This window comes from Astyanax mexicanus, chromosome 4 (assembly GCF_023375975.1).
Source record: "Astyanax mexicanus isolate ESR-SI-001 chromosome 4, AstMex3_surface, whole genome shotgun sequence".
NCBI lineage: Eukaryota > Metazoa > Chordata > Actinopteri > Characiformes > Acestrorhamphidae > Astyanax > Astyanax mexicanus.
This window is the reverse complement of record NC_064411.1, coordinates 21,087,101-21,110,307: the sequence shown is the minus strand read 5'-3', so window position 1 is coordinate 21,110,307 and position 23,207 is coordinate 21,087,101. Positions and strand designations below refer to the sequence as shown.

The following is a 23,207-nucleotide window of genomic DNA, read 5'->3' as shown; positions in this document are numbered from 1 at the left end:
GTGGAGATGGAGATCGTGGGAATCTCCACAAAAGGCGATGAGACTGTTCTCCTCAGTGACACCATGGAGGAGTTCAGCGTTCCCGCCACTGTGTGGAGTGGTGTAACTGTTGTGAGGGAAGGGGAGGTCATTTTAAACATTGAAAGCCCACTTTTTAATGAACCATAATGTGGTAATTTGACAAGTTTTTGTGTTCAGATTGTAATATTTCTTAGCATGTTCTGTTAGGGTTTTTTTTTTGGGGGGGTGAGGTTGTATGTGTTTGTGCTTTTGATTTTTGATTGTGTGTGTTGTGTTTAAACTAATTCAAAATAAAATGTGTTTAATTGTTTTTATACCTGTCTTTTGAATTTAAACACATTCAATTAAGCTTACTATCCTTTCCTGCTAAAACAAATATTCTATGGTTTTTATATTTTTCTGCTGGTTTTGTGGTGTTTTGCAGTGTTTTTCTAAAGGTTTTTATCAGCCCTTTTAAACCGTATGAAAGTATTTTTTTATAATTGGCATTTTTCAGAAAGACATGTGCTTGTGGTTTATGATCATAACTGTTTCTGCGTTTAAGAGTTTACACTGCTGGACTGAAGCTATACTAAACCATAAAGAGGCATATCTGTGCTGCACCAGCATTTATTCAATGGTATTTGGATATTAGCATTTAACCAAAAGTTTTAGAACACAGCTCAATCAGCCAAAAGTATTGGCATTCCACCATTTAGCCACAGGCAGTAGCTTTTATACTGTTTGTAACAAAACAAACGATAGTGTGATATAAATTTCGTCCAACACTGTATTGGATGATTTACACTTATGTATGTACAGGCTCACAAATCTATTTCTTTATTTTAATAGTTCCTATAAATGTTTTGTTACAGATGCACACAGCAATGAGACGATATCAATAATAGTTTATGCTAGACGTTCATTATCTTTAATGTCTGATTTGTAAACCACATTATCACATGCACTGTATAAAACTATTCGCCATTCCCTGGCTCTTAAAAGTTTTTATTAAGGACGCAGACGGCGCGGTCGGTGCGGGAATTTTTTTATTTTTTCTCCCCTGCCTTCATCTTCAGGTGGGTCAGAATCAATGACTTCCCAGAGCAGATTTATTCTTTGTCTGATTTCTACCTCAGAAGAGTGTCAGACTGTTTATAAACAAATACTCAGCACAGAATTTCAGATTACCACACAGCATTTTCTATCCAATAAGTAATCACTTAGGAATGTGTCTGATTGACATCCCAAAAACCGCACCGTCCACCAACTGTTGGTCCTCTGCCCGGGGCACCAGGAGTTTGGTGATGCATTTCACCCGGATGGGAGACTCCTTTTAGTAGAGAGTCGTCGACTGTGAAAACATTCTCTGTAAACAAAAGAGCACAACGGACTAAATATAAAATATTTGTTATGTTTCACCTAATTTATTGTATTACCCATGATTCAACTGTTCATATGCAAATATTTTATTTGTTGATTGGTTGGGAGAATAAACCATAATATTAAACTGTTTTGGGTTTTGTGGGGCTATTGTGCTGTTATTGTTCTGTATATGTAACGCTTGGTACTATTTAAATAATATGAAAATATATAAAAATATATCTTTTTTAATTGCTTGGTAGAGATGCGTGGTGTTGTTTCCACCCAGACACTTTAAAATGGGGACACAAGTGCTGCTAAGTAGGAAAATATCTATTTTAATTATTTTCATATATATTTTTTTTTTGTTATGTAATATTTAATCAGTGCTAAGTGTTACACAACAGAACAATAACAGCAAAATAGCCCCACATAGTCCAAAAACAGTTTAATAATATATAGTTTAATAAAATATTAGAATATGAACCGTTAAATCATGGGTAATACAATAAATTAAGTGAAACATAATGAATTAAACAGTATAAACATGTTATTTTGTATGTTTGTGCTCTTTTCTTTACACAGAATGTTTTCACGTTAGTTTATTTGACTAAATTGGAATTAAAATATTTTTTACTGATGAAGCAATGGAGCAAATTTGGTTGAATTCTAAAGCCCAAAACCTTGGCTAAATTGTGGAATACAAATACTTTGGCTGAGAAGTAGTCCAAAAACTTTTGGTTAAATGGTAAAATTCAAAAACTTTTGGGTAAATGCTGAAAACCAAAGACTTTTGGGTAAATGCTTACGTGCAGTATCTCTCTCTCTCTCTATCTCTCGCTCTCTCTCTCTCAGGTGAGCCATGGGAGAGAGTTGTGGGTGGAGACTACAAAAGGACCTGAACCAAGATGGCCGACAGAGAGAGAGAACCATGGGGTATGCTTTAAGGCCAATGCGCTCTTGTAGCCTAATTTTATTGTATTACTTCTCTGATGTGGTTAACTTAATCCCTCTTTTTGGCTAAAAGACAACTCACTGGTTTGGCTGTACCACCTGGGTATGCAAACAGGTAAAATAGGTGCACCTGTACATTTTTACATCATGTAGGAGTTGTTTGTATCGGTCCCTAGGTAAGAGGGCGGGTGCTACCCCTTGTATTTAGGTTATTAGTTAGGGAGTATATTTTCTTTATATTCTTTTTGTACTTAATTTGGCTTTAGGTAGTTTAATATGGTTATGTTTTGTTGTGTTCTTTTCTGTAGCACCGTCCATAGTTTACATTTCCCAGAGTGGTACTTTCTTTGTTGTTTTATACAGCATATGTAAATAATGTAAATACTGCCATGGTTTGTTGTATGTGCAAATGAGTGGTGGGAAGCTAAAATTAAATCAGATTTTTGTACCGCTATTTACTGCCTGTTCTCCTCTTTCTTACTTAAACTCTGCTGGCTCTTTGACTTAGGATAGCCATGTGTTATGTTCTCCATATTTTTCTTCCTAGACACATGTGGAGGATTTTAACACTTAAATCTAAAAATGTTTGGTTAAATGCTAAAACTTTAGATGAAATGCTAAAATCTAAAAACCTTTGGTTAAATGCTTAAATCCAAAAATATTTGGTTAAATGCTGAAATCTAAAAACTTTTGGTTAAATGCTGAAATCTAAAAACTTTTGATTACTAACTGGTTGCTAGGCGGTTGCTATCATTTCTAAAGTGGTTGCTTGGTAGTTGCTAACGTTTTCCAGGTGGTTGCTAAGCTGTTGCTATCGGTTGATAGGCAGTTGCTATCATTTCTATTGTGGTTGCTAGGCAGTTGCTAACAAACTCCATATGATTGCTCAGTGGTTGCTAGGCAGTTGCTAACGTTTTTCAGGTGGTTGCTAAACTGTTGCTATTTGATTGCTAGGCAGTTGCTATAATTTCTAAAGTGGTTGCCATGCAGTTGCTAATGTTTTCCAGGTGGTTGCTAAGGTGTTGCTAACTGGTTGCTAAGCCCTGGCTGGGGTGCCGGGGTGTCCAAACTTTTGATCAGTATCTGCTCCATACAGCAGCTCCTCCAAACACACACAGTACTGGAAGAGCAGGGGAGAGAAAGGCCCCCCCATTCATTCCTATGGGGAAACTTCGTACGACAATTGTAAGAAAACGTCAAATCGTCGAAATTTCCGTAAAGAACGTCCGATTTTTGTCTTCATATCTCAAAAATTGTGACCTATGTGGATGTTCAAAGTTGTCCCCTATTCATTTCCTATGGGGAAAAAAAGTGCACGTTTACGAAGTTTTTACGAAAAACGTACGATATATCGCTTAAAAAGCACAAGCAACCTAATCGGGTATAGGTCCTACGATACTGCTAAATTTAGTATTTCTACGTCACAAGCTGTAGGAGGAGATAGTGATTAAATTTTGAGCGCAGAATAAGATAATAATAAGAAGAAGATTACGAAGAACAGTCAGTTGACTTTTCCAAGCAAACTTAATAATAAAGTATACAGATAAACAGATACAGGACTACAGAGTGTCCTTTATGATCAGCAGAGCTAAAAAGATGCTCAGTGAGTGTATGGTCATAGGTGTATGGTGTATGGAGCTGGTCATAATATTCTGACTTGACTGTGTATAAAATGGTTAAGGGTAAATTAAATACATTCTTCCACAAAACAAAATTGGTACCACTTTAAAATAAGACTTTATAAAGAGTTTATACATGGTTTACAATTAGTTTATTAATGCTTACTAATTAGGTTGTAAATGCTTTAAAATCATTAATAATCAGTTATAACACATATATAGAAAGGGCAACAATATAGATGGCTGTGGGTTCATTATTTCATAACAGGTCATTGTTGCCCTTTCTATGTATGTGTTATAACTGACTATTAATGATTTTTAAGACATTTACATCCTAATTAGTAACCATTAATAAACTAATTGTAAACCATTTATAAACCCTTTATAAAGGTAGTCTTATTTTAAAGTGGTACCACAAAATTAGTCCCCGTATGTGTATAGTGTATTTTTCCAGCATTATTTAACACTATGTTTTTCATAGCTAATTTCAACCCGGATGCAAGCCACTAGAGATGGGCCTGTTCCTGTTGGTGAACTGATCTTAGACGAAGAGGGAAAGCACCACGAGGTGGCGCTGTGGAGAGAGGCAGCGCTGGCAGAACTTGCCCTCTTGCAGCTTACAGAAATTACACATCTGAATATTGTGAGGTAAATTATTACTGCAGCTGTTTAAAGGAGGTGGTGTTAATGTTGTTATGGTTGTGTATTGAGTTGTTTCAAGGGCAAAGCAAACTCACATTGTTATACAAGATGTACACTGATTACTTTAGATTACATTAAAGTGTCATTTCTTCCGTGCTGTCCCAGGAAATATTGACAAATGAGAAATACTGTAATTTTTCGGTATTCAACTGTCTAATGGTGAAAACTGGAAAAAATATTTTTACTTGCAGAAACCAGAGAAAAAAACAGAAGAGGGATTGCGGTGGTTGGAGTCTCTGTGGGAAGCAACACCACTCTCCTTTTGACAGAAGATATGGAGAAGCTCATCGTTCCACACAATGTACTGATCAGCTAATTAAGCGCCTTCCAATCATCGTAAACATTTCCTATGAGGGAGGCGTTATTTGTTCTATTGACAGCCCAGCCTTTACAGAGGCATAAGGCCTTAAAAATGTCTTTTCACATACAAATCCAGTTCTAATCTGACCCAAAATCTGTTTTTTCGTCCCCTGTTTTCTCCTTTTTAGTTTAAGGGAGAAGTTATATACATGGACTTGATTTGTAGTCAATAACGAGTATAAACTTTTGTTGAATAGCCCACCTCCGATCTCCCCCAACATTCCGAAATACAGTGCGATAGTTTATATACACAGATAGTTTATATACACAATACCTTCAGCTAGTCAAGCCACAATAAGTCAACTGACAAGAAATGCTTAAAAATGCATAAATATTATAGAGATATTTTCAGCAACAACTGGAAAGTCATGCATTTCCCCAACATTAATTTTCCAATCTATTCCACTTTCCTACCTATTCATTCGTGCTTGTCATCAGACCTTTCCTGGTTTAACTATGATAAGGAACTGTGTGTATAAGAGTGCTTTAATAAACTAATCTGTAGGCACTGTGTGCATAAACAGTGTTTTTAATAAACTATCTGTAGGAACTGTGTATAAACAGTGTTTTTAATAAACTATCTGTAGGCACTGTGTGTATAAACAGTGTTTTTAATAAACTAATCTGTAGGAACTGTGTGTATAAACAGTGTTTTTAATAAACTAATCTGTAGGAACTGTGTGTATAAACAGTGTTTTTAATAAACTATCTGAAGGTACTGTGTGTATAAACAGTGTTTTTATTAAACTATCTGTAGGAACTGTGTATAAACAGTGTTTTTAATAAACTATCTGTAGGCACTGTGTGTATAAACAGTGTTTTTAATAAACTATCTGTAGGAACTGTGTGTATAAACAGTGTTTTTAATAAACTAATCTGTAGGAACTGTGTGTATAAACAGTGTTTTTATTAAACTATCTGTAGGAACTGTGTATAAACAGTGTTTTTAATAAACTATCTGTAGGCACTGTGTGTATAAACAGTGTTTTTAATAAACTAATCTGTAGGAACTGTGTGTATAAACAGTGTTTTTAATAAACTAATCTGTAGGAACTGTGTGTATAAACAGTGTTTTTAATAAACTATCAGTAGGAACTGTGTGTATAAACAGTGTTTTTAATAAACTATCTGAAGGTACTGTGTGTATAAACAGTGTTTTTAATAAACTATCTGTAGGAACTGTGTGTATAAACAGTGTTTTTAATAAACTAATCTGTAGGAACTGTGTGTATAAACAGTGTTTTTAATAAACTAATCTGTAGGAACTGTGTGTATAAACAGTGTTTTTAATAAACTATCTGTAGGAACTGTGTGTATAAACAGTGTTTTTAATAAACTATCTGAAGGTACTGTGTGTATAAACAGTGTTTTTAATAAACTAATCTGTAGGAACTGTGTGTATAAACAGTGTTTTTAATAAACTATCTGTAGGAACTGTGTGTATAAACAGTGTTTTTAATAAACTATCTGTAGGAACTGTGTGTATAAACAGTGTTTTTAATAAACTATCTGTAGGAACTGTGTGTATAAACAGTGTTTTTAATAAACTATCTGTAGGAACTGTGTGTATAAGAGTGTTTTAATAAACTAATCTGTAGGAACTGTGTGTATAAACAGTGTTTTTAATAAACTATCTGTAGGAACTGTGTGTATAAGAGTGTTTTAATAAACTAATCTGTAGGAACTGTGTGTATAAACAGTGTTTTAATAAACTATCTGTGTACTTTTAAAGTTCTCACTGCCTTGCTTTAAATATCATCATCCTTGGAATTCTACCAGTGAAGTGTGGAGCTACTTTGAGTTTGTTGTTAATGGTGTAAAAATAGTGTTTTTTTTGTATGGGTTAAGCTATGCCCCTATCACTAGCATTGTGGTCTATTGGGAGCATTAGCTAACAGCGCTGTATTTCAGAATGCTGGGGAGAATGGAGGTGGGCTATTCAACAAATGTTTGTATTTGTTATCATGATTCACTACACCCTAAGTCCATTTCAGTTCAACCTTAACAACCATTCTGCTATCTGAACTTTTTTTGTTCCATATTTTTCATTCTGTTGTTCACTTGTGTTTTTGCCTTGGAAAAGTGTTTATTTATTAAGCCAATTGCACTACCTCACATCATACTACACACACAGATGTTCATATCTATGTACAACAATGAAATACTTATATAATTAAATCATTAACATAAAAACACATTTGTGTGCATTATAAGTATTGTTTCATTCTGTTCTTTTTTTGTATATTAAAAAAAAAGTTATTGCTGGAAATGAATCAATCTGCTGTTAACTTCAGGAAGCTTCGGTTGATTCATCACTTCAGAACAACCTCAATGTACAATGTACAAAAGTTATAAGTCACTCAGATTTAGGAGACTCGGTTAGTCTTATTTAGAAAATGTTGACCATACATTTATTATGATATAAAATTGTAAAATGTGAAGTTTTAAAAACAGTTAGGTTTAGTTATTCTTGTGATTCAACTCCTACTGATTCATTGAACAGAAAAAAGTGAAGCTTGTGCAACTGGAAAGTTATTCAGCTCTTTCTGAGGTAAGATGTGGTGGATATGGTGGTGATAAATTACGATATTATAAAGTCACTTTTCATATTGTATGGGAATAAGTAATGTTTTATGTGATGTATGATAATATGGAATATGTTTATTTGTATATCATGTATTTATGGTGATACGTTTTTTATTATTATACGTTTATTCGTTGATAATCTCAGAGGCTCACTTTGTGGCTGCTAGCTAGCTCTCTAGTTATAATTACCAAACATGAACGCTAGCCAACACCTAAACGCGGTTCTCTTTCAGAAAAAATACCTTCAATGTCTTTAATTGATACTCGGATGTACAAATTAAGATCATTCAAGTTTTCAAAGAGGTAAAACCTGCTTTCAGTGTCTAGCCATAATAAGAGAAAGTGAGCAGCTAGCCATAGCCCACTTTATCTCAGTCCTAGGCTGTATTCGAAATGGCATACTACTATACTGCATACTGCACTAGTATGTACTGCATACTACACACCGCCCAGTATGTAGTATTCAGTAATGCAACCCTTTTGATTGTAGTACCCTACACTCTCCCGTGACACACCAGTCAGTGCTCTGAAGTGCTCAGAATTCCTCAGAGTGAGTTATAAACAGAAAGAACATGAAAAATGTCCTACCTTTTCATTATCAAGACTAATGAGATCTGCATACTGTCCAGAACTGCAATTGCTGCTTTAATTTTAGAGTTTAATGTAAGTTCAGTTAACCCAATTCTAACAACCATTTAGCAGCAGCCCCCACAACCCAAGTATGTTCCAGTTATATTTAAATGTTTTCCTATTTATTTTAGTAGATTACTATTTTCATCTATGTAAGTACCAACAAGAAGAAAACATTTAAACAAACTCTCATTCATATTTACACAATCTCAACAATAAAAGAAATGAGACAAGTTGCATCACCGCAGAGATAATTATTAAAACTGCTTTTAAACTGCAGTTTTAATCCATTTAAATGAGCTCTGTGTGTAACTCCAGCATCAGTAGCAGTAATGCTAGTAAATCTACTGAATACAAAACATTAGTTTTAGAAAATGGAAATATAGTGGTACGTTTTCTTTTCTATTTTAGTGAAATACTTTGTTCTACTTTGTAAAATTAAAGTAAAACTCCAGAGAAGTAGATATACAGTGTTTTAAATGAGAGTTTTAGCTGTTTAGCTCCATTCAGCTCCATACATTGAGGACTCCCTCGCGGGCTCCCTCTAGCGGTGATGGGATATAATGTGATATAGCGGAAGAGGGGGCGGGGCTCTACATAACCCGGATGACGCTGAGCTTCCGGGGTCTGTAGCTGGAGAGGAGGAAGAGCAGGATCAGCTGAACTACAGAAGGTACGGAGAAATTTCTCTCTCTCTCTTTCTCTCTCTCTCTCTCTCTCTCTCTCTCTCTCTCTCTCTCTCTCTCTCTCTCTCTCTCTCCCCATCACGCTGTTCTACATTCACTCCTACACCAACACCACCTTCAGCATGTGCAGCATTTACACCACCAGCACTGGATCTTCTCCTAGCTCTGCTCAGCAGTCTGCAGTAGGGGGTCGCGGAGCTGGGGATGGGGGGGGCTTTACAGATCATACACAGGATAACGGAACCTCACACTCCTGCCCCCCCTCCCCCACATCACTAACACACACCTGAGATAAATCAGTTCTGTGGAAATTCCTTTTTAAGTTTGTGTGATCAGTCTCTACACATTTCTTAGTTACACTAATTTAGTTTAGTTTAGTTTAGTTAATTTTCCTTTACTTAATCCGGTTCCACCACAACAGTTGCTGGTAAGTCATGTGACTCTCCCGTCAAAATAAAAGTCCACTTGTAAAATATTAAATGTAAGAATGAAAGATTTAGTGATTATAGTGAGGAAACGTTCAGGCAAGAAGATGAATTTCACAAGTAACATTTATTAGCTTACTGATTTAACAGAAAACTTGCTATTTCACTGTAATAACAAACACAAATATTAGCAAACTACAACATCTTTAGCCCCGCTGTTTTTAAGAAATCCAAGTTAAACCATTACTGTGGAATACAGTCTCCAGCTGCTTTTTTGCTGATACTTTAATAATGATGATAATAATAACAAAAACATGAATTTGATAATAATAATAATAAGAAGAAGAATCACACTTTGAGCAACTTGACAAAAATACACAAACATTTATGTAAGAGGTTAAAAAGACTACAAAAATAATTGAAAAAGAACTACATAAAATAATATGAATTCTTACAAATTGTTATAATTGTGTTAACCTTTAGTAAACAAAAGAGACTCTTATGTTTTACACTCCTGTTGGAGGTTGGTTGATGTGTTGTAACAGTAAAAAGGTCATTATTTTGCTGTGATTTTATTTTGAACTACAATTCCCTGCACCAACAAGACAACTGCATGTTTTTTTTATTAATTATCCCTCCGCACCCCCCGTAGCTCCAGAGGAACTTGAATGCAGCTCAGTGAAAAAGTGCTGTTTTAAGCAAATATAAGGATTTTTGAGAAAAGTTACTGGCAAAATGAGGTCTTATATCAGTTCTAGTCACTCTTCTGTGCATTTTTAGCGGGTATTGAAGCATATTTTGCCTAATAATTAATTATTTCTGCCCCGGTCGGGTTATCGGATCAACATTTCCAAAAAACACATCTTGAACTCAGGAGCGCGTATCACTGTTAGCCTGAAGCCAGTGTGGTGGAAAATAATGAACTGTTATCAGGAGTTGTAAAAAAAAAAAAATCAGGTTTGTGAAGCATTGATTTGGATTAATGTATTTGGTTAATGTGTGGAAACTTTTATAAATTGGTTTAAAGGAAAAAGCTTTGGACATCATCTGTCGTGATCAATGTAGAACGAATCAAGCATCGGCAATGTGATTCGAACCTCAAAGCTTCATATTAAAGGGTAAACATCACTCACTTAGAATGACTTAGAATCTCTTTAGTTAATTGACCTGCTTTTATTTTAATATTCAATGGCATTTTTCTTTGTGTTTTCCAGAAATTAAAATATTTTCCTGAAATTCATCACCAACAACCAGGATATTTAACTAAGAGCAAAGTTAAACTGCTGAAAGAGGTGAAGCAAAAGCCATCCAGAAGAATCTCCAGAACACGCAAAAATTGTTTGCTACATTTAAAAGACAAATGAAGCCAAGTCCCGACATGGAGAAACATCAGCACTCTGTCAAGAGTTTTACTAAACAGAGTGATCTCAAAAAACACCAGCGCATTCACACAGGAGAAAAACCGTATCACTGCACAGACTGTGGAAAGAGTTTTAATCGACAGAGTCATCTCCAACAACACCAGCGCATTCACACAGGAGTGAAACCATTTCACTGCTCAGACTGTGGAAAGAGTTTTAATCAACAGAGTCATCTCAAAAGTCACCAGCGCATTCACACAGGAGTGAAACCGTTTCACTGCTCAGACTGTGGGAGGAGTTTTAATCAACAGAGTAATCTTAAAATACACCAGCGCATTCACACAGGAGTAAAACCATATCACTGCTCAGACTGTGGGAAGATTTTTACTACCCAGAGTGATCTCAAACAACATCAGCGCATTCACACAGGAGAGAAACCATATCACTGCTCAGACTGTAGGAAGAGTTTTATTACACAGAGTAAACTTAAAATACATCAGCGCATTCACACAGGAGAGAAACCTTATTACTGCTCAGACTGTGGGAAGAGCTTTAATCGACTGGAGACTGTCAAACGGCATCAGCGCATTCACACAGGAGAGAAACCGCATCACTGCTCAGACTGTGGGAAGAGTTTTACTATACAGAGTAATCTCAAAATACACCAGCGCATTCACACAGGAGAGAAACCGTATCACTGCTCAGACTGTGGGAAGAGTTTTACTATACAGAGTAATCTCAAAAAACACCAACGCAATCACACAGGAGAGAAACCGTATCACTGCTCAGACTGTGGGAAGAGTTTTACTAAACAGAGTAATCTCAAAATACACCAGCGCATTCACACAGGAGAGAAACCGTATTACTGCTCAGACTGTGGGAACAGTTTTACTCAACAGAGTAATCTCAAAATGCATCAGCGCATTCACACAGGAGAGAAACCGTATTACTGCTCAGACTGTGGGAACAGTTTTACTGAACAGAGTGCTCTCAAAATACACCAGCGCATTCACACAGGAGAGAAACCGCATCACTGCTCGGACTGTGGGAAGAGTTTTACTAAACAGAGTAATCTCAAACTGCATCAGCGCATTCACACAGGAGAGAAACCATATCACTGCTCAGACTGTAGGAAGAGTTTTATTACACAGAGTAAACTTAAAATACATCTGCGCATTCACACAGGAGAGAAACCTTATTACTGCTCAGACTGTGGGAAGAGCTTTAATCGACTGGAGACTGTCAAACGGCATCAGCGCATTCACACAGGAGAGAAACCGTATCACTGCTCAGACTGTGGGAAGAGTTTTACTACACAGAGTGATCTCAAAAAACACCAGCGAATTCACACAGGAGAGAAACCGTATTACTGCTCAGACTGTGAGAAGAGTTTTACTACACAGAGTGATCTCAAAAAACACCAGCGCATTCACACAGGAGAAAAACCGTATCACTGCTCAGACTGTGGGAAGAGTTTTACTACACAGAGTGATCTCAAAAAACACCAGCGCATTCACACAGGAGAGAAACCGTATTACTGCTCAGACTGTGAGAAGAGTTTTACTACACAGAGTGATCTCAAAAAACACCAGCGCATTCACACAGGAGAGAAAAATGTCCCAAATTTGTCCCATGGCAATTAACAGCGCAAATCATAAATTCCACCAGAAACAAATATGAACTGTATTTAACAATGGATTTTACAGGTTCAGCAAAACTATTCTTATCCAGGGATGATGTGTATAGAATTCCATGTTATGTTTTTATGTCTTTTAAGTTTGAATATTCCAGGACATTCTTTGTGAGACAGAGCTCAGTTTTTAGGTTAGTTACTGTTGCGCAGTAAGGTTACAGGCTCATTCACTCCCTCTGCTGGTGTTCTTGTTTGTCTATGGTTCAGTCCAATTAAAAATCTGTTACTATAGAGCATAGGTCGGCAATAGGCGGCCCGCGGGCCAGATGCGGCCCGCAAGCAAGAAACATCTGGCCCGTGAGGTTGAACTATAATGAAAAAAAAATCGGACTGTCCGTCTCAAAAATGCTCTTTATTTAGAAACTTAATTTTCCAAAACAGAAAAATTTATTAAAGATTTTTGATAGAGCCACGGGCTGTTAGATAACTGCTAGCTTCTTTATTCTGTTAATTTTTTTTTATTCGTTTGTTTTTTTTTATTTAACAAACAGGTATATCATTAATAGCGCCCCCAATGGTCAGTCCACAGATTTCACCCACATCAGCCCACTTGAATGTCTGCTTGTCATTTTAAGAGCGCCCTCCCGCCACCGCGCCAAGTGCTTGTGGCCCGTCATGTAATGGCTTGGAATAAATCTGGCCCGCGGCCAAACTTAATTGCCGACCCCTGCTATAGAGGGATATAGAGAGATATTTGGTTGTGTTGTATTACTCAAGTTTTATACTCTCTTATCTTTTCCTTATTGAATATTAAATGTTGCTTATGTTTTTTTTAATCTCCAAAGTTACTAAGAATATCCAAATAATGTAGTTTCTTAATTGTTTTTATCCAGTACAAACTATTATCTTCGTATTACTTCACCTCTATATTTACCCATGTGTGTTTTAATAAACGGCTTTTATATTGCAGATCTCCAGTCTCATTGTGTTTTCTCAACACATGTTTGACATGAAACCTATAGGCCTGAGATTGTAATATCCAGTTATATTAAGACACATGTGTCAAACACAAGGCCCGCGGGCCAAATGTGGCCCGCCACGTCTTTTTATGTGGCCCGCGAGAGCTTGTAAGATCTTAGTGTCTATAATAAATAAGTCAGAAGCGTTCTTTGACCAAAAAATACATTTCCCACAATGCTTGTCGATTGTATTACCCGCAAAGTTACAGCTTACTGCCACTACACGGCAGTGTAGTCATTGATGTGGAAACCCTGCCGGAGGGAAGGTGTAACTTCGCGGGTGGAATTGAGACATATAAATGTTTATCCCATAATGTCCAGAAAAAGAGAAGTTGATGCAGACGGACGGCTGTGCTTCAAGGCGAAAGACCGGTATGCCTTTTGTGTTACGAAGAGTGTTACTGACCAAAATAAACGCTTGTTAGGAGAGATATAAGTTCTGTGTAAATATTTATAAGACAATAGCTGACAAAATCTGTTTTAATGACGTTAATAAACATCACTGGGACAGCGCTAGTCGCAGTTTCACCGCAGCAAAGTACGAGGACGTGAATCACTTATCTAACCAGCCTTTACTAATTTCTGCCCTCAATAACCCTTTCAATAACCTCCAATAGCCTTTAATAGTCTTCAGTAGCCTTCAACAGTCTAACCTTGCAGCTGTGGTGTGTCCACTAAACTCCGTAGTTATAAACATCCTGAGGTTAGCAGCGCGATAACTGACCTGTTTATAATGTAATCCCAGCAGTGACTCATGCTCTAAACGGCTGCTGTTAGGTGATTGGGCTGAAAGATGAACCGTAGAGAGCTGTATTATTCGGTTACAAAAATCTTTATTTCATACACAGAAGAACTTAAAAATTTTAAAAACGCTCCAGACTGGCTGAGCTGAGCCCTGTAGCCCGTGGCTGGGCTGTAGCTCTGACTCAGTAAAGACTGCGGACTTGTGGTGCTGCTGCTGCAGCTCCCACTAGTGGTTGGATGAGGAACTGCTAAATCTGAGGAAATGCTATGTTCTTAACAGCTCACAATTTGATTTTATATTTATTAAGCCTTATTTCAGTTAATGATTTCAAAGTTAATATAACTTGATGTCATGTCATTTCTATTCACTTGAATAGTTTGGTTCTTGATTGATGGAGTTTTTGGATTTCATGACATGACAAATTAAAAGGATTTATGTTAATAGAGCAACAAGCAAACATTTTTTCCATGCAACTGTAATATTTGATTGAATAAATAATATATTGAGAGTTATTTAACATTAAGGAGTAATTACATTCATTTACATATATTACATTTGGTTACATTTTATTACATTTATAAGTTACATCTGGCCCTCGGAGGACAGCCAATATGCCAATGTGGCCCTCGGCCAAAATGAGTTTGACACCCCTGTATTAAGACTATGGTTTGTGTTTTTTTTCTCCTAAATCTCTTGTAATGTAACTATGCATAACCAGTCATATTAAGACTATGCTTGAAGTGCAAACAGAGACAGAACATGTTTTAAGCACAGTACAGTCTTGTTGGTCACTCTGTTACCGTTTATTGTTTCCACTGGAGCCAAAATGCAGCCAGACATTTACTGACTTTTATTATTGGTAGCTAGCCTAACTAAATGTCCAAACAACAGTGTTTGCTGTTTTACTGACCATTATTATTGGTAGTTAGCCTAGCTAAATGTACAAACAAAGCAGTTTAACAGTGTTTTACGGCCGGTATTTATTTATTTTTTATTTCTTGCATATTTTTTTTCTTAAATGTAATTTGTATTCTCTTTCAAGCATTCATTCGGTATCTCAGTATGGGATACGCCACTCTCGCATATTCCTCATGTAGCCCCGGCTAATATATATACGTATATATATATATATATATAGAGCACCTTTAGATTTTACAACTGTGAGATAAAACAGATAATACAAATAAAACTGATATAAACTACAAAGTGAAATATACAAGTTAGTGGAAAATTAACACTACATATACATATAATACAGAATAATATACAGAAATAATTTTAACTATACATGCAGAAACAAATATGTAATAAAGTAAAAAATAAAGTAAAGTAATGCTTAATCTTCCTTTGTTAATTTTGATTTATGTGGTAACTAATATGCGGAAGGAAGAAAAGCTTGCGCATTTACTAACAATTCCCTACTTTACCACATGATGCCACTAATTCCCGCTCTCTCCGCACACTTTTGAAGGCATACGCATGCCTTAAACCTTGCTTAAATGTACGCTCGTTTTCACGCCAAGTATTTCTTTATAAATCACAATTCTTGCGTGAGATGTTGCTTACGCACATTTCTGCCCTCTTTTTATGCGTACGCACTCTTTATAAATGAGGCCCCTGCTCTTTATGAGGCTTTGATTCAGCAGTAGATTCTCTCCTGTCAGATTCCTGTCAACATTAGCCTGTTAGCAGCTAACAGAGTTAGCAGTGAATTAGCTCTCTTTCTCTTATACTGTTTAATAAACTGAGAAAAGCACGAATAATTTATGGGTAAATTTATGAGATTAAACTAATTCAGATTTAATTAGTATAATTAAAGGCTGATTTTTGGTAAGTTAGGAAAAAGCTGAATTAGCTAGCTTCCTAGTGTTGGCTAAGCTAGCTACTGAATGTACCCAAAGTTTCTGAGGAGAAAGAGCATTTATTTTCTGTTTTCTGTGACCTAGAAAGGTTTTTAAACGGTTTGGAGGAACTAATTGCCACCATTCTAACAATTCTACAAATTACTATCTGTTTTAAGCTAATTTGCCTCAGTAAGAGTAAATTATCCTCAAATTTTACCTCAGTTTATTTAATTGTTAGCGTTTACTAACAGATTTAACGTTTATTTACACAGTTCTTAAACTTAAATTTAGTTGTTTTTTTAAAACATTACTCACACCTTCACTGTTTCTTATAATTCATATATTCTTTTCTCTACAGTGTACAAATCAGTGAGTCTTGGTGAATGTTTCTGTTCTTATTATGGTAAATAGGGCCTGCAGAGATTTAATAGAAGAATCTGTTCTTTAGAACATAATGTTTTATATCATTATTAGAAGCACAAACACACCTGAGATTATTTATATTTATTTATATTTTACAATTACTGTTACAAAGAGCCAAGAGTTGGCCCAAAGACTTCAGGAGCTAAATAGCTCCTCCACTGAGTCCCACCCACAGTGCCTGCAACCCTCATGCTTCCGCTTGTTTAGCCAATCAGAGCGATGCTGAGACTGAGGGGCCTCAGTTGGGGGCTTGCATACCACAGATAGAGAGGACTTCTGTTGAGGAACAGTGGAGATAGTGGACGGTGTGCAGCTTAGTAAAGTTTTGTGGGATTACCGAGGACATTTAATTCTTGTGTGCATTCAGACTGCTGTTTATTCATAAAGTGTAGATAACTATTACTTTCCAAGTTGTAGGTGTACTTTCAAGGAGTTACATGCTATGCTAACTGATCAGCTCTTTGTATAGCTCTGTATAGCTTCTAGCTGTTTCTGATCTGCCTATTATTATTACCAGATAACACTTCATAGAAGTGTGTATCTTTGTTTAGGTGTTAGTGTTGTAAATTGTAGTCAGTAATGTGTTTCAAGTAGTTCAAGTATCCCTTTTATATCTGTTGTTTCAGAATCACACACTCACACAGTCGGATTGCATTCATCTATTCTGTATATACCACAACTCCTCTGCTGCAGTAAATACTGTTTTCAGAGTACATCATCTCCAGCATTTTAATCAGATGCACCACAGTGGCTTCTACATGGTTTAATACCAGCTAGCTCTTCTTAACAATTACAATACGATTTTAAAATTGTCCTGTTGAAAATATTTATCATTGGTTCGTTTATTGTATCTATCAGAAGCAGACTGTATCTGCCCAATATCATTTATTTTACTCCAGTATTCAATACACAGAGTGCCTTATTAATATAATGGCATGTTGAATCAGATTTTTCACAGTAATATATGTATGCAGAAATAGAGGGTCAGGTGGACGGGTGCTTGTGTTACAGAGTGAACAGGGTGGATTTAACACAAAACTGCTTCACAAGACTCAGTGCTAGATAGTGTAAATGAAGCATCAGGCTGGAGGATTAACACAACAGTTCAGATATAATAAAGAAGACATTGTTTAGCTGTTTAATGCGTCTGAATTTGTATTTAAGTGGTAAATTAAACGGTTTGGTAGATGCTTTGAACAGAACAGAAGTATTGGGGATAAATATATATGGATCATTAGTCGGAATATGGTTTATATTTCATTTTATTTTTTTGGTCAAATGGTGAAAATGTTAGCTACAATAACCGTATTTATAATTATAATAATTATAACACAAAAATGATATTTGTATAAAAGGGCGGGACTTTTATTGCGATGTTAGTTCTATCTCCGGTAAATCTTAGTGTTGCCTGATTCAATTACCTGTTCTAGAAACGGAGCTGACCACGTTTAGTATGCTCCGAGTTAAAGTTAGAAACTTACCTTCAGCCAAGTTAGTCTTAGTTCTTCCAATTCCCAGTGATTTAGGTTCGCATTGGTAAAGAAATGTGGCACTTATGTGCTAAAGTAAATTTTGCCATGCTTTCAGTGGCTGAAAGAAATATATTTTTTCTTATAATGTTACTTTTATGAAAGAGTTATGTCTCCTGAATCAGAATACATTAATAAAGTCCCAGCGCAAAACTGTATTACCCAGCAACACTAGTTTTAGTACAGTCAAACCTCTGAAATCTACATATTTATACTATTCGCCTAGTATTAAACATGCTGGCAGTGGCTAAAAAAATCTATTTTTCTCCATATTGCTTCTTTAATTAAACATTAAATCATGTTGTTAGACATATCTGTATATGTTTAACAAAATATTTAAAATACTGGTAACATTTATAATAAATGTACATCAATTAACCATGCTTACAACAGTTACAAACATTGTAAAATGCCTAAACTTTTTTTTAAATGACAAATATTTAAACATTCTTTTTTTATTAAAATTCCTTAAACTATTGGCTCAGATCATAAGTAACAGGATATACTACATTTTTACTTCATAATGCCAAATATTTCTCAACCCAAATGTTAGTTTCTTCTATTCCGTTTCTTCTCAGTTTTTTTTCCATTCTTTTTGTTTAGTTGTGTATTTTTTTAAACAATGTCAAAGTGCTTAAAGTGTGATGTGACTTCTTATTCTTATGGTCACATTCACATCTTTTATTGCATTGTATAATAATAATAATAATGATAATAATAATTATTATTATTAACTATTATTATTAAGTATTATTACAGTGTTTTAACAGTGTTTTATTAAACAGCATGGGCATAGATACTTTAATTTGCTAACATGTTTTATTCTGTGTATTAATACAGTACAATATGGAGTTTTCAGTTAAATCAGTAAGCCAATCAACGTTAATAAAAAAAGTAAAATTCCACTTCTTACCTAACCTTCTCGGTAAAATCACTTTGAAAACTAATTATTTCTTTTTAGATTTAATATTTTAGAAGCTGACTTTAATTTGACGGGAATGTCACATGACTTTCCAGCAACTGTTGCTCATTCCACGGAGCTGTTGTCACTGCCCGATTTGTGCCGTGCATGCGCTCTGTAAACTGAGCAGGGGGCACAGATCGGGTAGCCACAGCTGTCAACACTTTTCGGCGCACAAGGGATTTGACTATTTTTGGACGAAACCTGTTGACTAAAGCAGATGGCATTTCAAAGGTTCTCTATCCATGTCATTCTACGTACATATCACCACAAAATATAAGCAAATTGATTTTAAGTTTTTGTGGAAAAATAAGACTCATCATATTAAAAGGTCCCAATTAGTTAAAAAATACGAGAAAGGTGGTATTAATGCATTTGACTCTGAAGCCATGATTGGCGCATTTAGGATTAAATGGCTAGAAACCTTTATTATGCATCAAAATTCCAGTTAAATTATCATACTTCCGTAAACAAATACTTCAGTTCTGGAAAATCATTTGTCAACATAACTTCTCTCATCATGGATCAACTTTATGGAATAATAGGGCAGTCACAGTGGGTAGGAACTCAATATTTATAAAAGATTGGTATGACAAAGGTATTGTTTTTGTATTTTTTCATCTTTTAGTGAAAAATTTAATCTTAGGAGTTTTAAAGATGTTAAGAAGGTGTGCAAAGCGATTCCTTTAGCATTGATTCTGTTAATCAAACAAGTCATTTTATATTCAAAGGTGACTGTTTCGATGCCCACATTAAAAGTGAACGACTGTAATTTAGTTGACTCCAAGTGTAATAATAAGACCATCAATGATAATTTGAAACAGAAGATTTACTATGAATATAATGGAGCTTCTTTCAAGAAACTTCCTAATAATAAGAATATAAATATGACTTTTGATTATTCCAAATTTGTTAACTGGCCCATATCTCCTAAAGTGAAGGAGACTCATTTCAAAATTATAAATATGATTTATCCTGTAGCCCTGTTTCTTGAAAAAATATTCAAATTTGATGTTGAATTATGTACTTTTTGTAAGTCAGAACATGAATCTCTGGAGCATTTGTTTTTTTCATGTCAATATTCACACACTTTTTGGATGGACATCAGAAATTGGATTAATATCAAACTTAATATTCCTTATTTTGAGGTGGAGGACATTTTGTTTTATATGAAAAACTTAAGTTCAGCTTTCTCTGATGCCAGCAAAATACCACATTCACTGAAGTAACTGAAAGGGAAATAAGCCCTCTTTCCCCCGTTTCATGAATGAATTTAAGTCATATTATTCTTCATTAAGTAAATTAAGAAAATGGAAAACTGCTAGTATCATCTCACACCAGATCTCTAGTAAGCTTTTGTCTAAGATTATCATTTTATTACGTTGCTCCTCTAGTCTGTATGTTTGTGTATGCTCCCCCTAGCTTCTAAATTGTAGCTGTGATCCTCTACAAGAGTTTGTACTATTGTATATTGTTGTGTTTTGTATGTTGCTAAAAACAAAAACAAAAAGATTTGGCGATGTGAGATCGCTGATCAAGCTTAACTTCCGTTTTCTGAATTCTAGATAGACTGATAGGTGTTTAAACTGATTATAATTCGAAAAAAATCTGTTAAAATGTATAAGCCTGTGGTGTTTTTATTTATTTTTACATATACCAAGTCTGTAAACTACTTCACATTTCACATTTCTGTAATCTAGATAGACTGGGAGATAAATTACAAACAAAATACAAACATCAACCAGAAAATAATTTGTAATTCATAATAATAGATAATTATTAATAATTGTCTTTGTTCTGGAGCAGTTGATTTATAAACTGTGCGTTTTACACTGTGTCAATTTAGTATTAACAGGTGTATAAGACATTTTAGAAATTTAATTAGTTTACCATTATAGCAAACCTATTTGGGTTATACCCATCTTTTGGGCATGTGGTCTTTGACCAGTTGTAGTACTTCTCAAGCTAACAAAGAATTTATGTAAAATACACAGCACATTATTATAAAGTACAGCTGTCTGGACCTGGTTTTGCGTGTGTCTAACAACTAACCAGTTAATCCCTCACTGAAATTCTGCATGGTACATTTTATCAGCAAGCTCATAAATTTGCCAAAACTCCGTGATTCATGTTTAGAAATGGGAACCAAATACCATGTCTCCAAATGTGGTCCTGTATCAATATCCTACTAACCATTAAAAATGAGGTACAACACGTTCATCAAAATATCAGTTTATTTTATTCTCAGAGAGAGCATGAGAGCGAACCCCCCATCCCTCTCAACACACACCCCCACCCTCCTCCACCAACACACACACACACTTTCCATGCCCATTCATTTGTTGCAGGATGGCGTGAATGTGATCAAAACTCTTCACAGCTCTGTAAAATTTAAAATCCTTCATTTTGACACCACGGTATACAAACTGTTGGTGCTGGCAAGTCATGTGACTACCGTCAAAATAAAAGTCAGCTTGTACAATATTAAATGTAAAAATTGAAGATTTAGTGATCATAGCGAGGAGAAGTTCAGGTTTAAAAGGTAATTTCACTAAGTAACGTTATTTGGCTTACTGATTTAACAGAAAACTTGCTGTTTCACTGTAATAGTAAACACAAATGTTAGCAAATTAAAATATATTTAGCCCTGCTGTTTTTAAGAAATCCCAGTTAAACCATTAAACAGTCTCCAGATGCTCCTTTGCTGATACTTTAATAATAAAATACAATAAAACATGAATTTGATGACAATAAGAAGAATCATCACACTTTGAGCAACTTGATAAAAATACACAATTTAACAGAATGGATTAAACTGAGAAGAAACAAAATAGAAGAAACTAACATTTGTGGAACAGAGTTAAAGACACTACAAAAATAATAAAAAAAATACATAAAATAATATGAATCCTTAGAATATTATTATAATTATTTTATCCTTTAGTGAACAAAAGAGACTCTTGTTATGATTTACACTCTTGTTGGAGGTTGTTTGATGTGTTGTAACAGTAAAAAGGTCATTATTTTGCTGTGATTCTATTTTGAACTACAATTCCCTGCATCAACAAGAGAACTGCGTGTTTTTATTAATTGTCCCTCCGCGCCCCCCGTAGCTCCAGAGGAGCTTGAATACAGCACAGGAGGTAAACAGAGCTGAGGAGCTCCGTGAAAAAGTGCTGTTTTAAGCAAATATAAGTATTTTTGAGAAAAGTTGCTGGAAAAATGAGCTCTTATATCAATTCTAGTCACTCTTCTGTGCATTTTTATCGGGTATTGAAGCATATTTTATCTAATAATTAATTATTTCTGCCCCGGTCGGGTTATCAGCTCTGAGGTACAGCCGTTTCAGCACCAAACACTACATGTGACTGAGCCTGAAAATGTGTGTTCATGTGCTGTATTTACTTCTGTTTCATATTTTATAGATGTATATCCAGTTGCAGATGCTTAATAATCGGCTGGGATTATTTTTGTTGTGTATGTGCAGGTATGTTGTGGTTCTTTCTCAACGTTTTGTTCTGCTGAACCGACTACTAGAGTTTAGATTTTCTGCCTCAACATGAGCCTAAACCGCAGCCTGAACTCCAGCCTGTCTGACCCGATGCATGAACTCGGGTTGGCGAGAATTCCCCCCGCTGTTCTCGGGCTCTCTCAGGTTCAGCAGAGGAAAATGTTCTGTGTTTTAATGTAATAAATCACACTGTGATTTTTGTGCTGATCCACCAGTTACAGCTTATCTGCGCGTTTAAAGCTCAACGCATGAATTAATTGATGCGCTGCTCAGGTCAGGCAGAACGTGCGTGACTCTAAACAAGACATCACATATTTCTAAGTTACCAATGTTTAAAAATGTAGTAGATCCTGTTAACTAAGTCGTGAGTTTTTAGGAATTTTAATGGTGAATAATGTCTAAACTTTTGTCATGTAATAACTAGTTGAAGCATTCATTAACAATTTTACAGTGTTTCTTACTGTTGTAAGCACAGTTGACTGATGTAAACTAATTGTTAATGTTACCTGTATTTAAAATATTTTGTTACATATACAGATATGCCTAACAACGTGACTTAAGGTTGAACAGAAGTAACATTACAAAGAAAATATATTTATTTCAGCTGCTGACAGCATGTTTTATACTGTACTATTTCACAATAGTACAATTTAGTACTTATTTTATTATCTACATTATTTTATGCATTTATAAGTTTTAAAAAAAAGCTTTTATTAGTTTTAAACACTGGCTGTATTCGGAATGGCATACAACTATACTGCATACTGCACTAGTATGTACTGCATACTACACACTGCCCAGTATTTAGTATTCAGTACTCCAACATTTTTGATTGTAGTACCCTACACGCTCCCGTG

General features: G+C 35.3%; 2 protein-coding genes across 7 annotated transcripts in view; both read left to right on the top strand.

The window, feature by feature from the left end:
* LOC125801328 (zinc finger protein 239-like) overlaps positions 1 to 23,207 on the top strand; it is a 157,917-nt gene that overhangs the window by 32,758 nt on the left and 101,952 nt on the right. The gene's annotated exons all lie outside the window — the stretch shown is intronic.
* The window catches only part of LOC111196344 (zinc finger protein 658B-like), a 298,411-nt gene that overhangs the window by 271,071 nt on the left and 4,133 nt on the right, over positions 1 to 23,207 (top strand). The window contains exons 1-2 of one of the 5 annotated variants that reach the window (XM_049477357.1): positions 8,792 to 8,886; positions 10,539 to 13,287. The exons of 1 other annotated variant lie outside the window; for it this stretch is intronic. In XM_049477357.1, coding sequence (XP_049333314.1) covers positions 10,685 to 12,328 — 1,644 coding nt within the window. In that variant the 5' untranslated portion in view covers positions 8,792 to 8,886; positions 10,539 to 10,684 and the 3' untranslated portion in view covers positions 12,329 to 13,287. Of the gene's footprint in view, positions 1 to 8,791; positions 8,887 to 10,538; positions 13,288 to 22,264; positions 22,327 to 23,207 lie in introns of those variants that run through there. 3 more of the 5 variants (XM_049477360.1, XM_049477358.1, XM_049477361.1) reach the window with 3 other exon arrangements.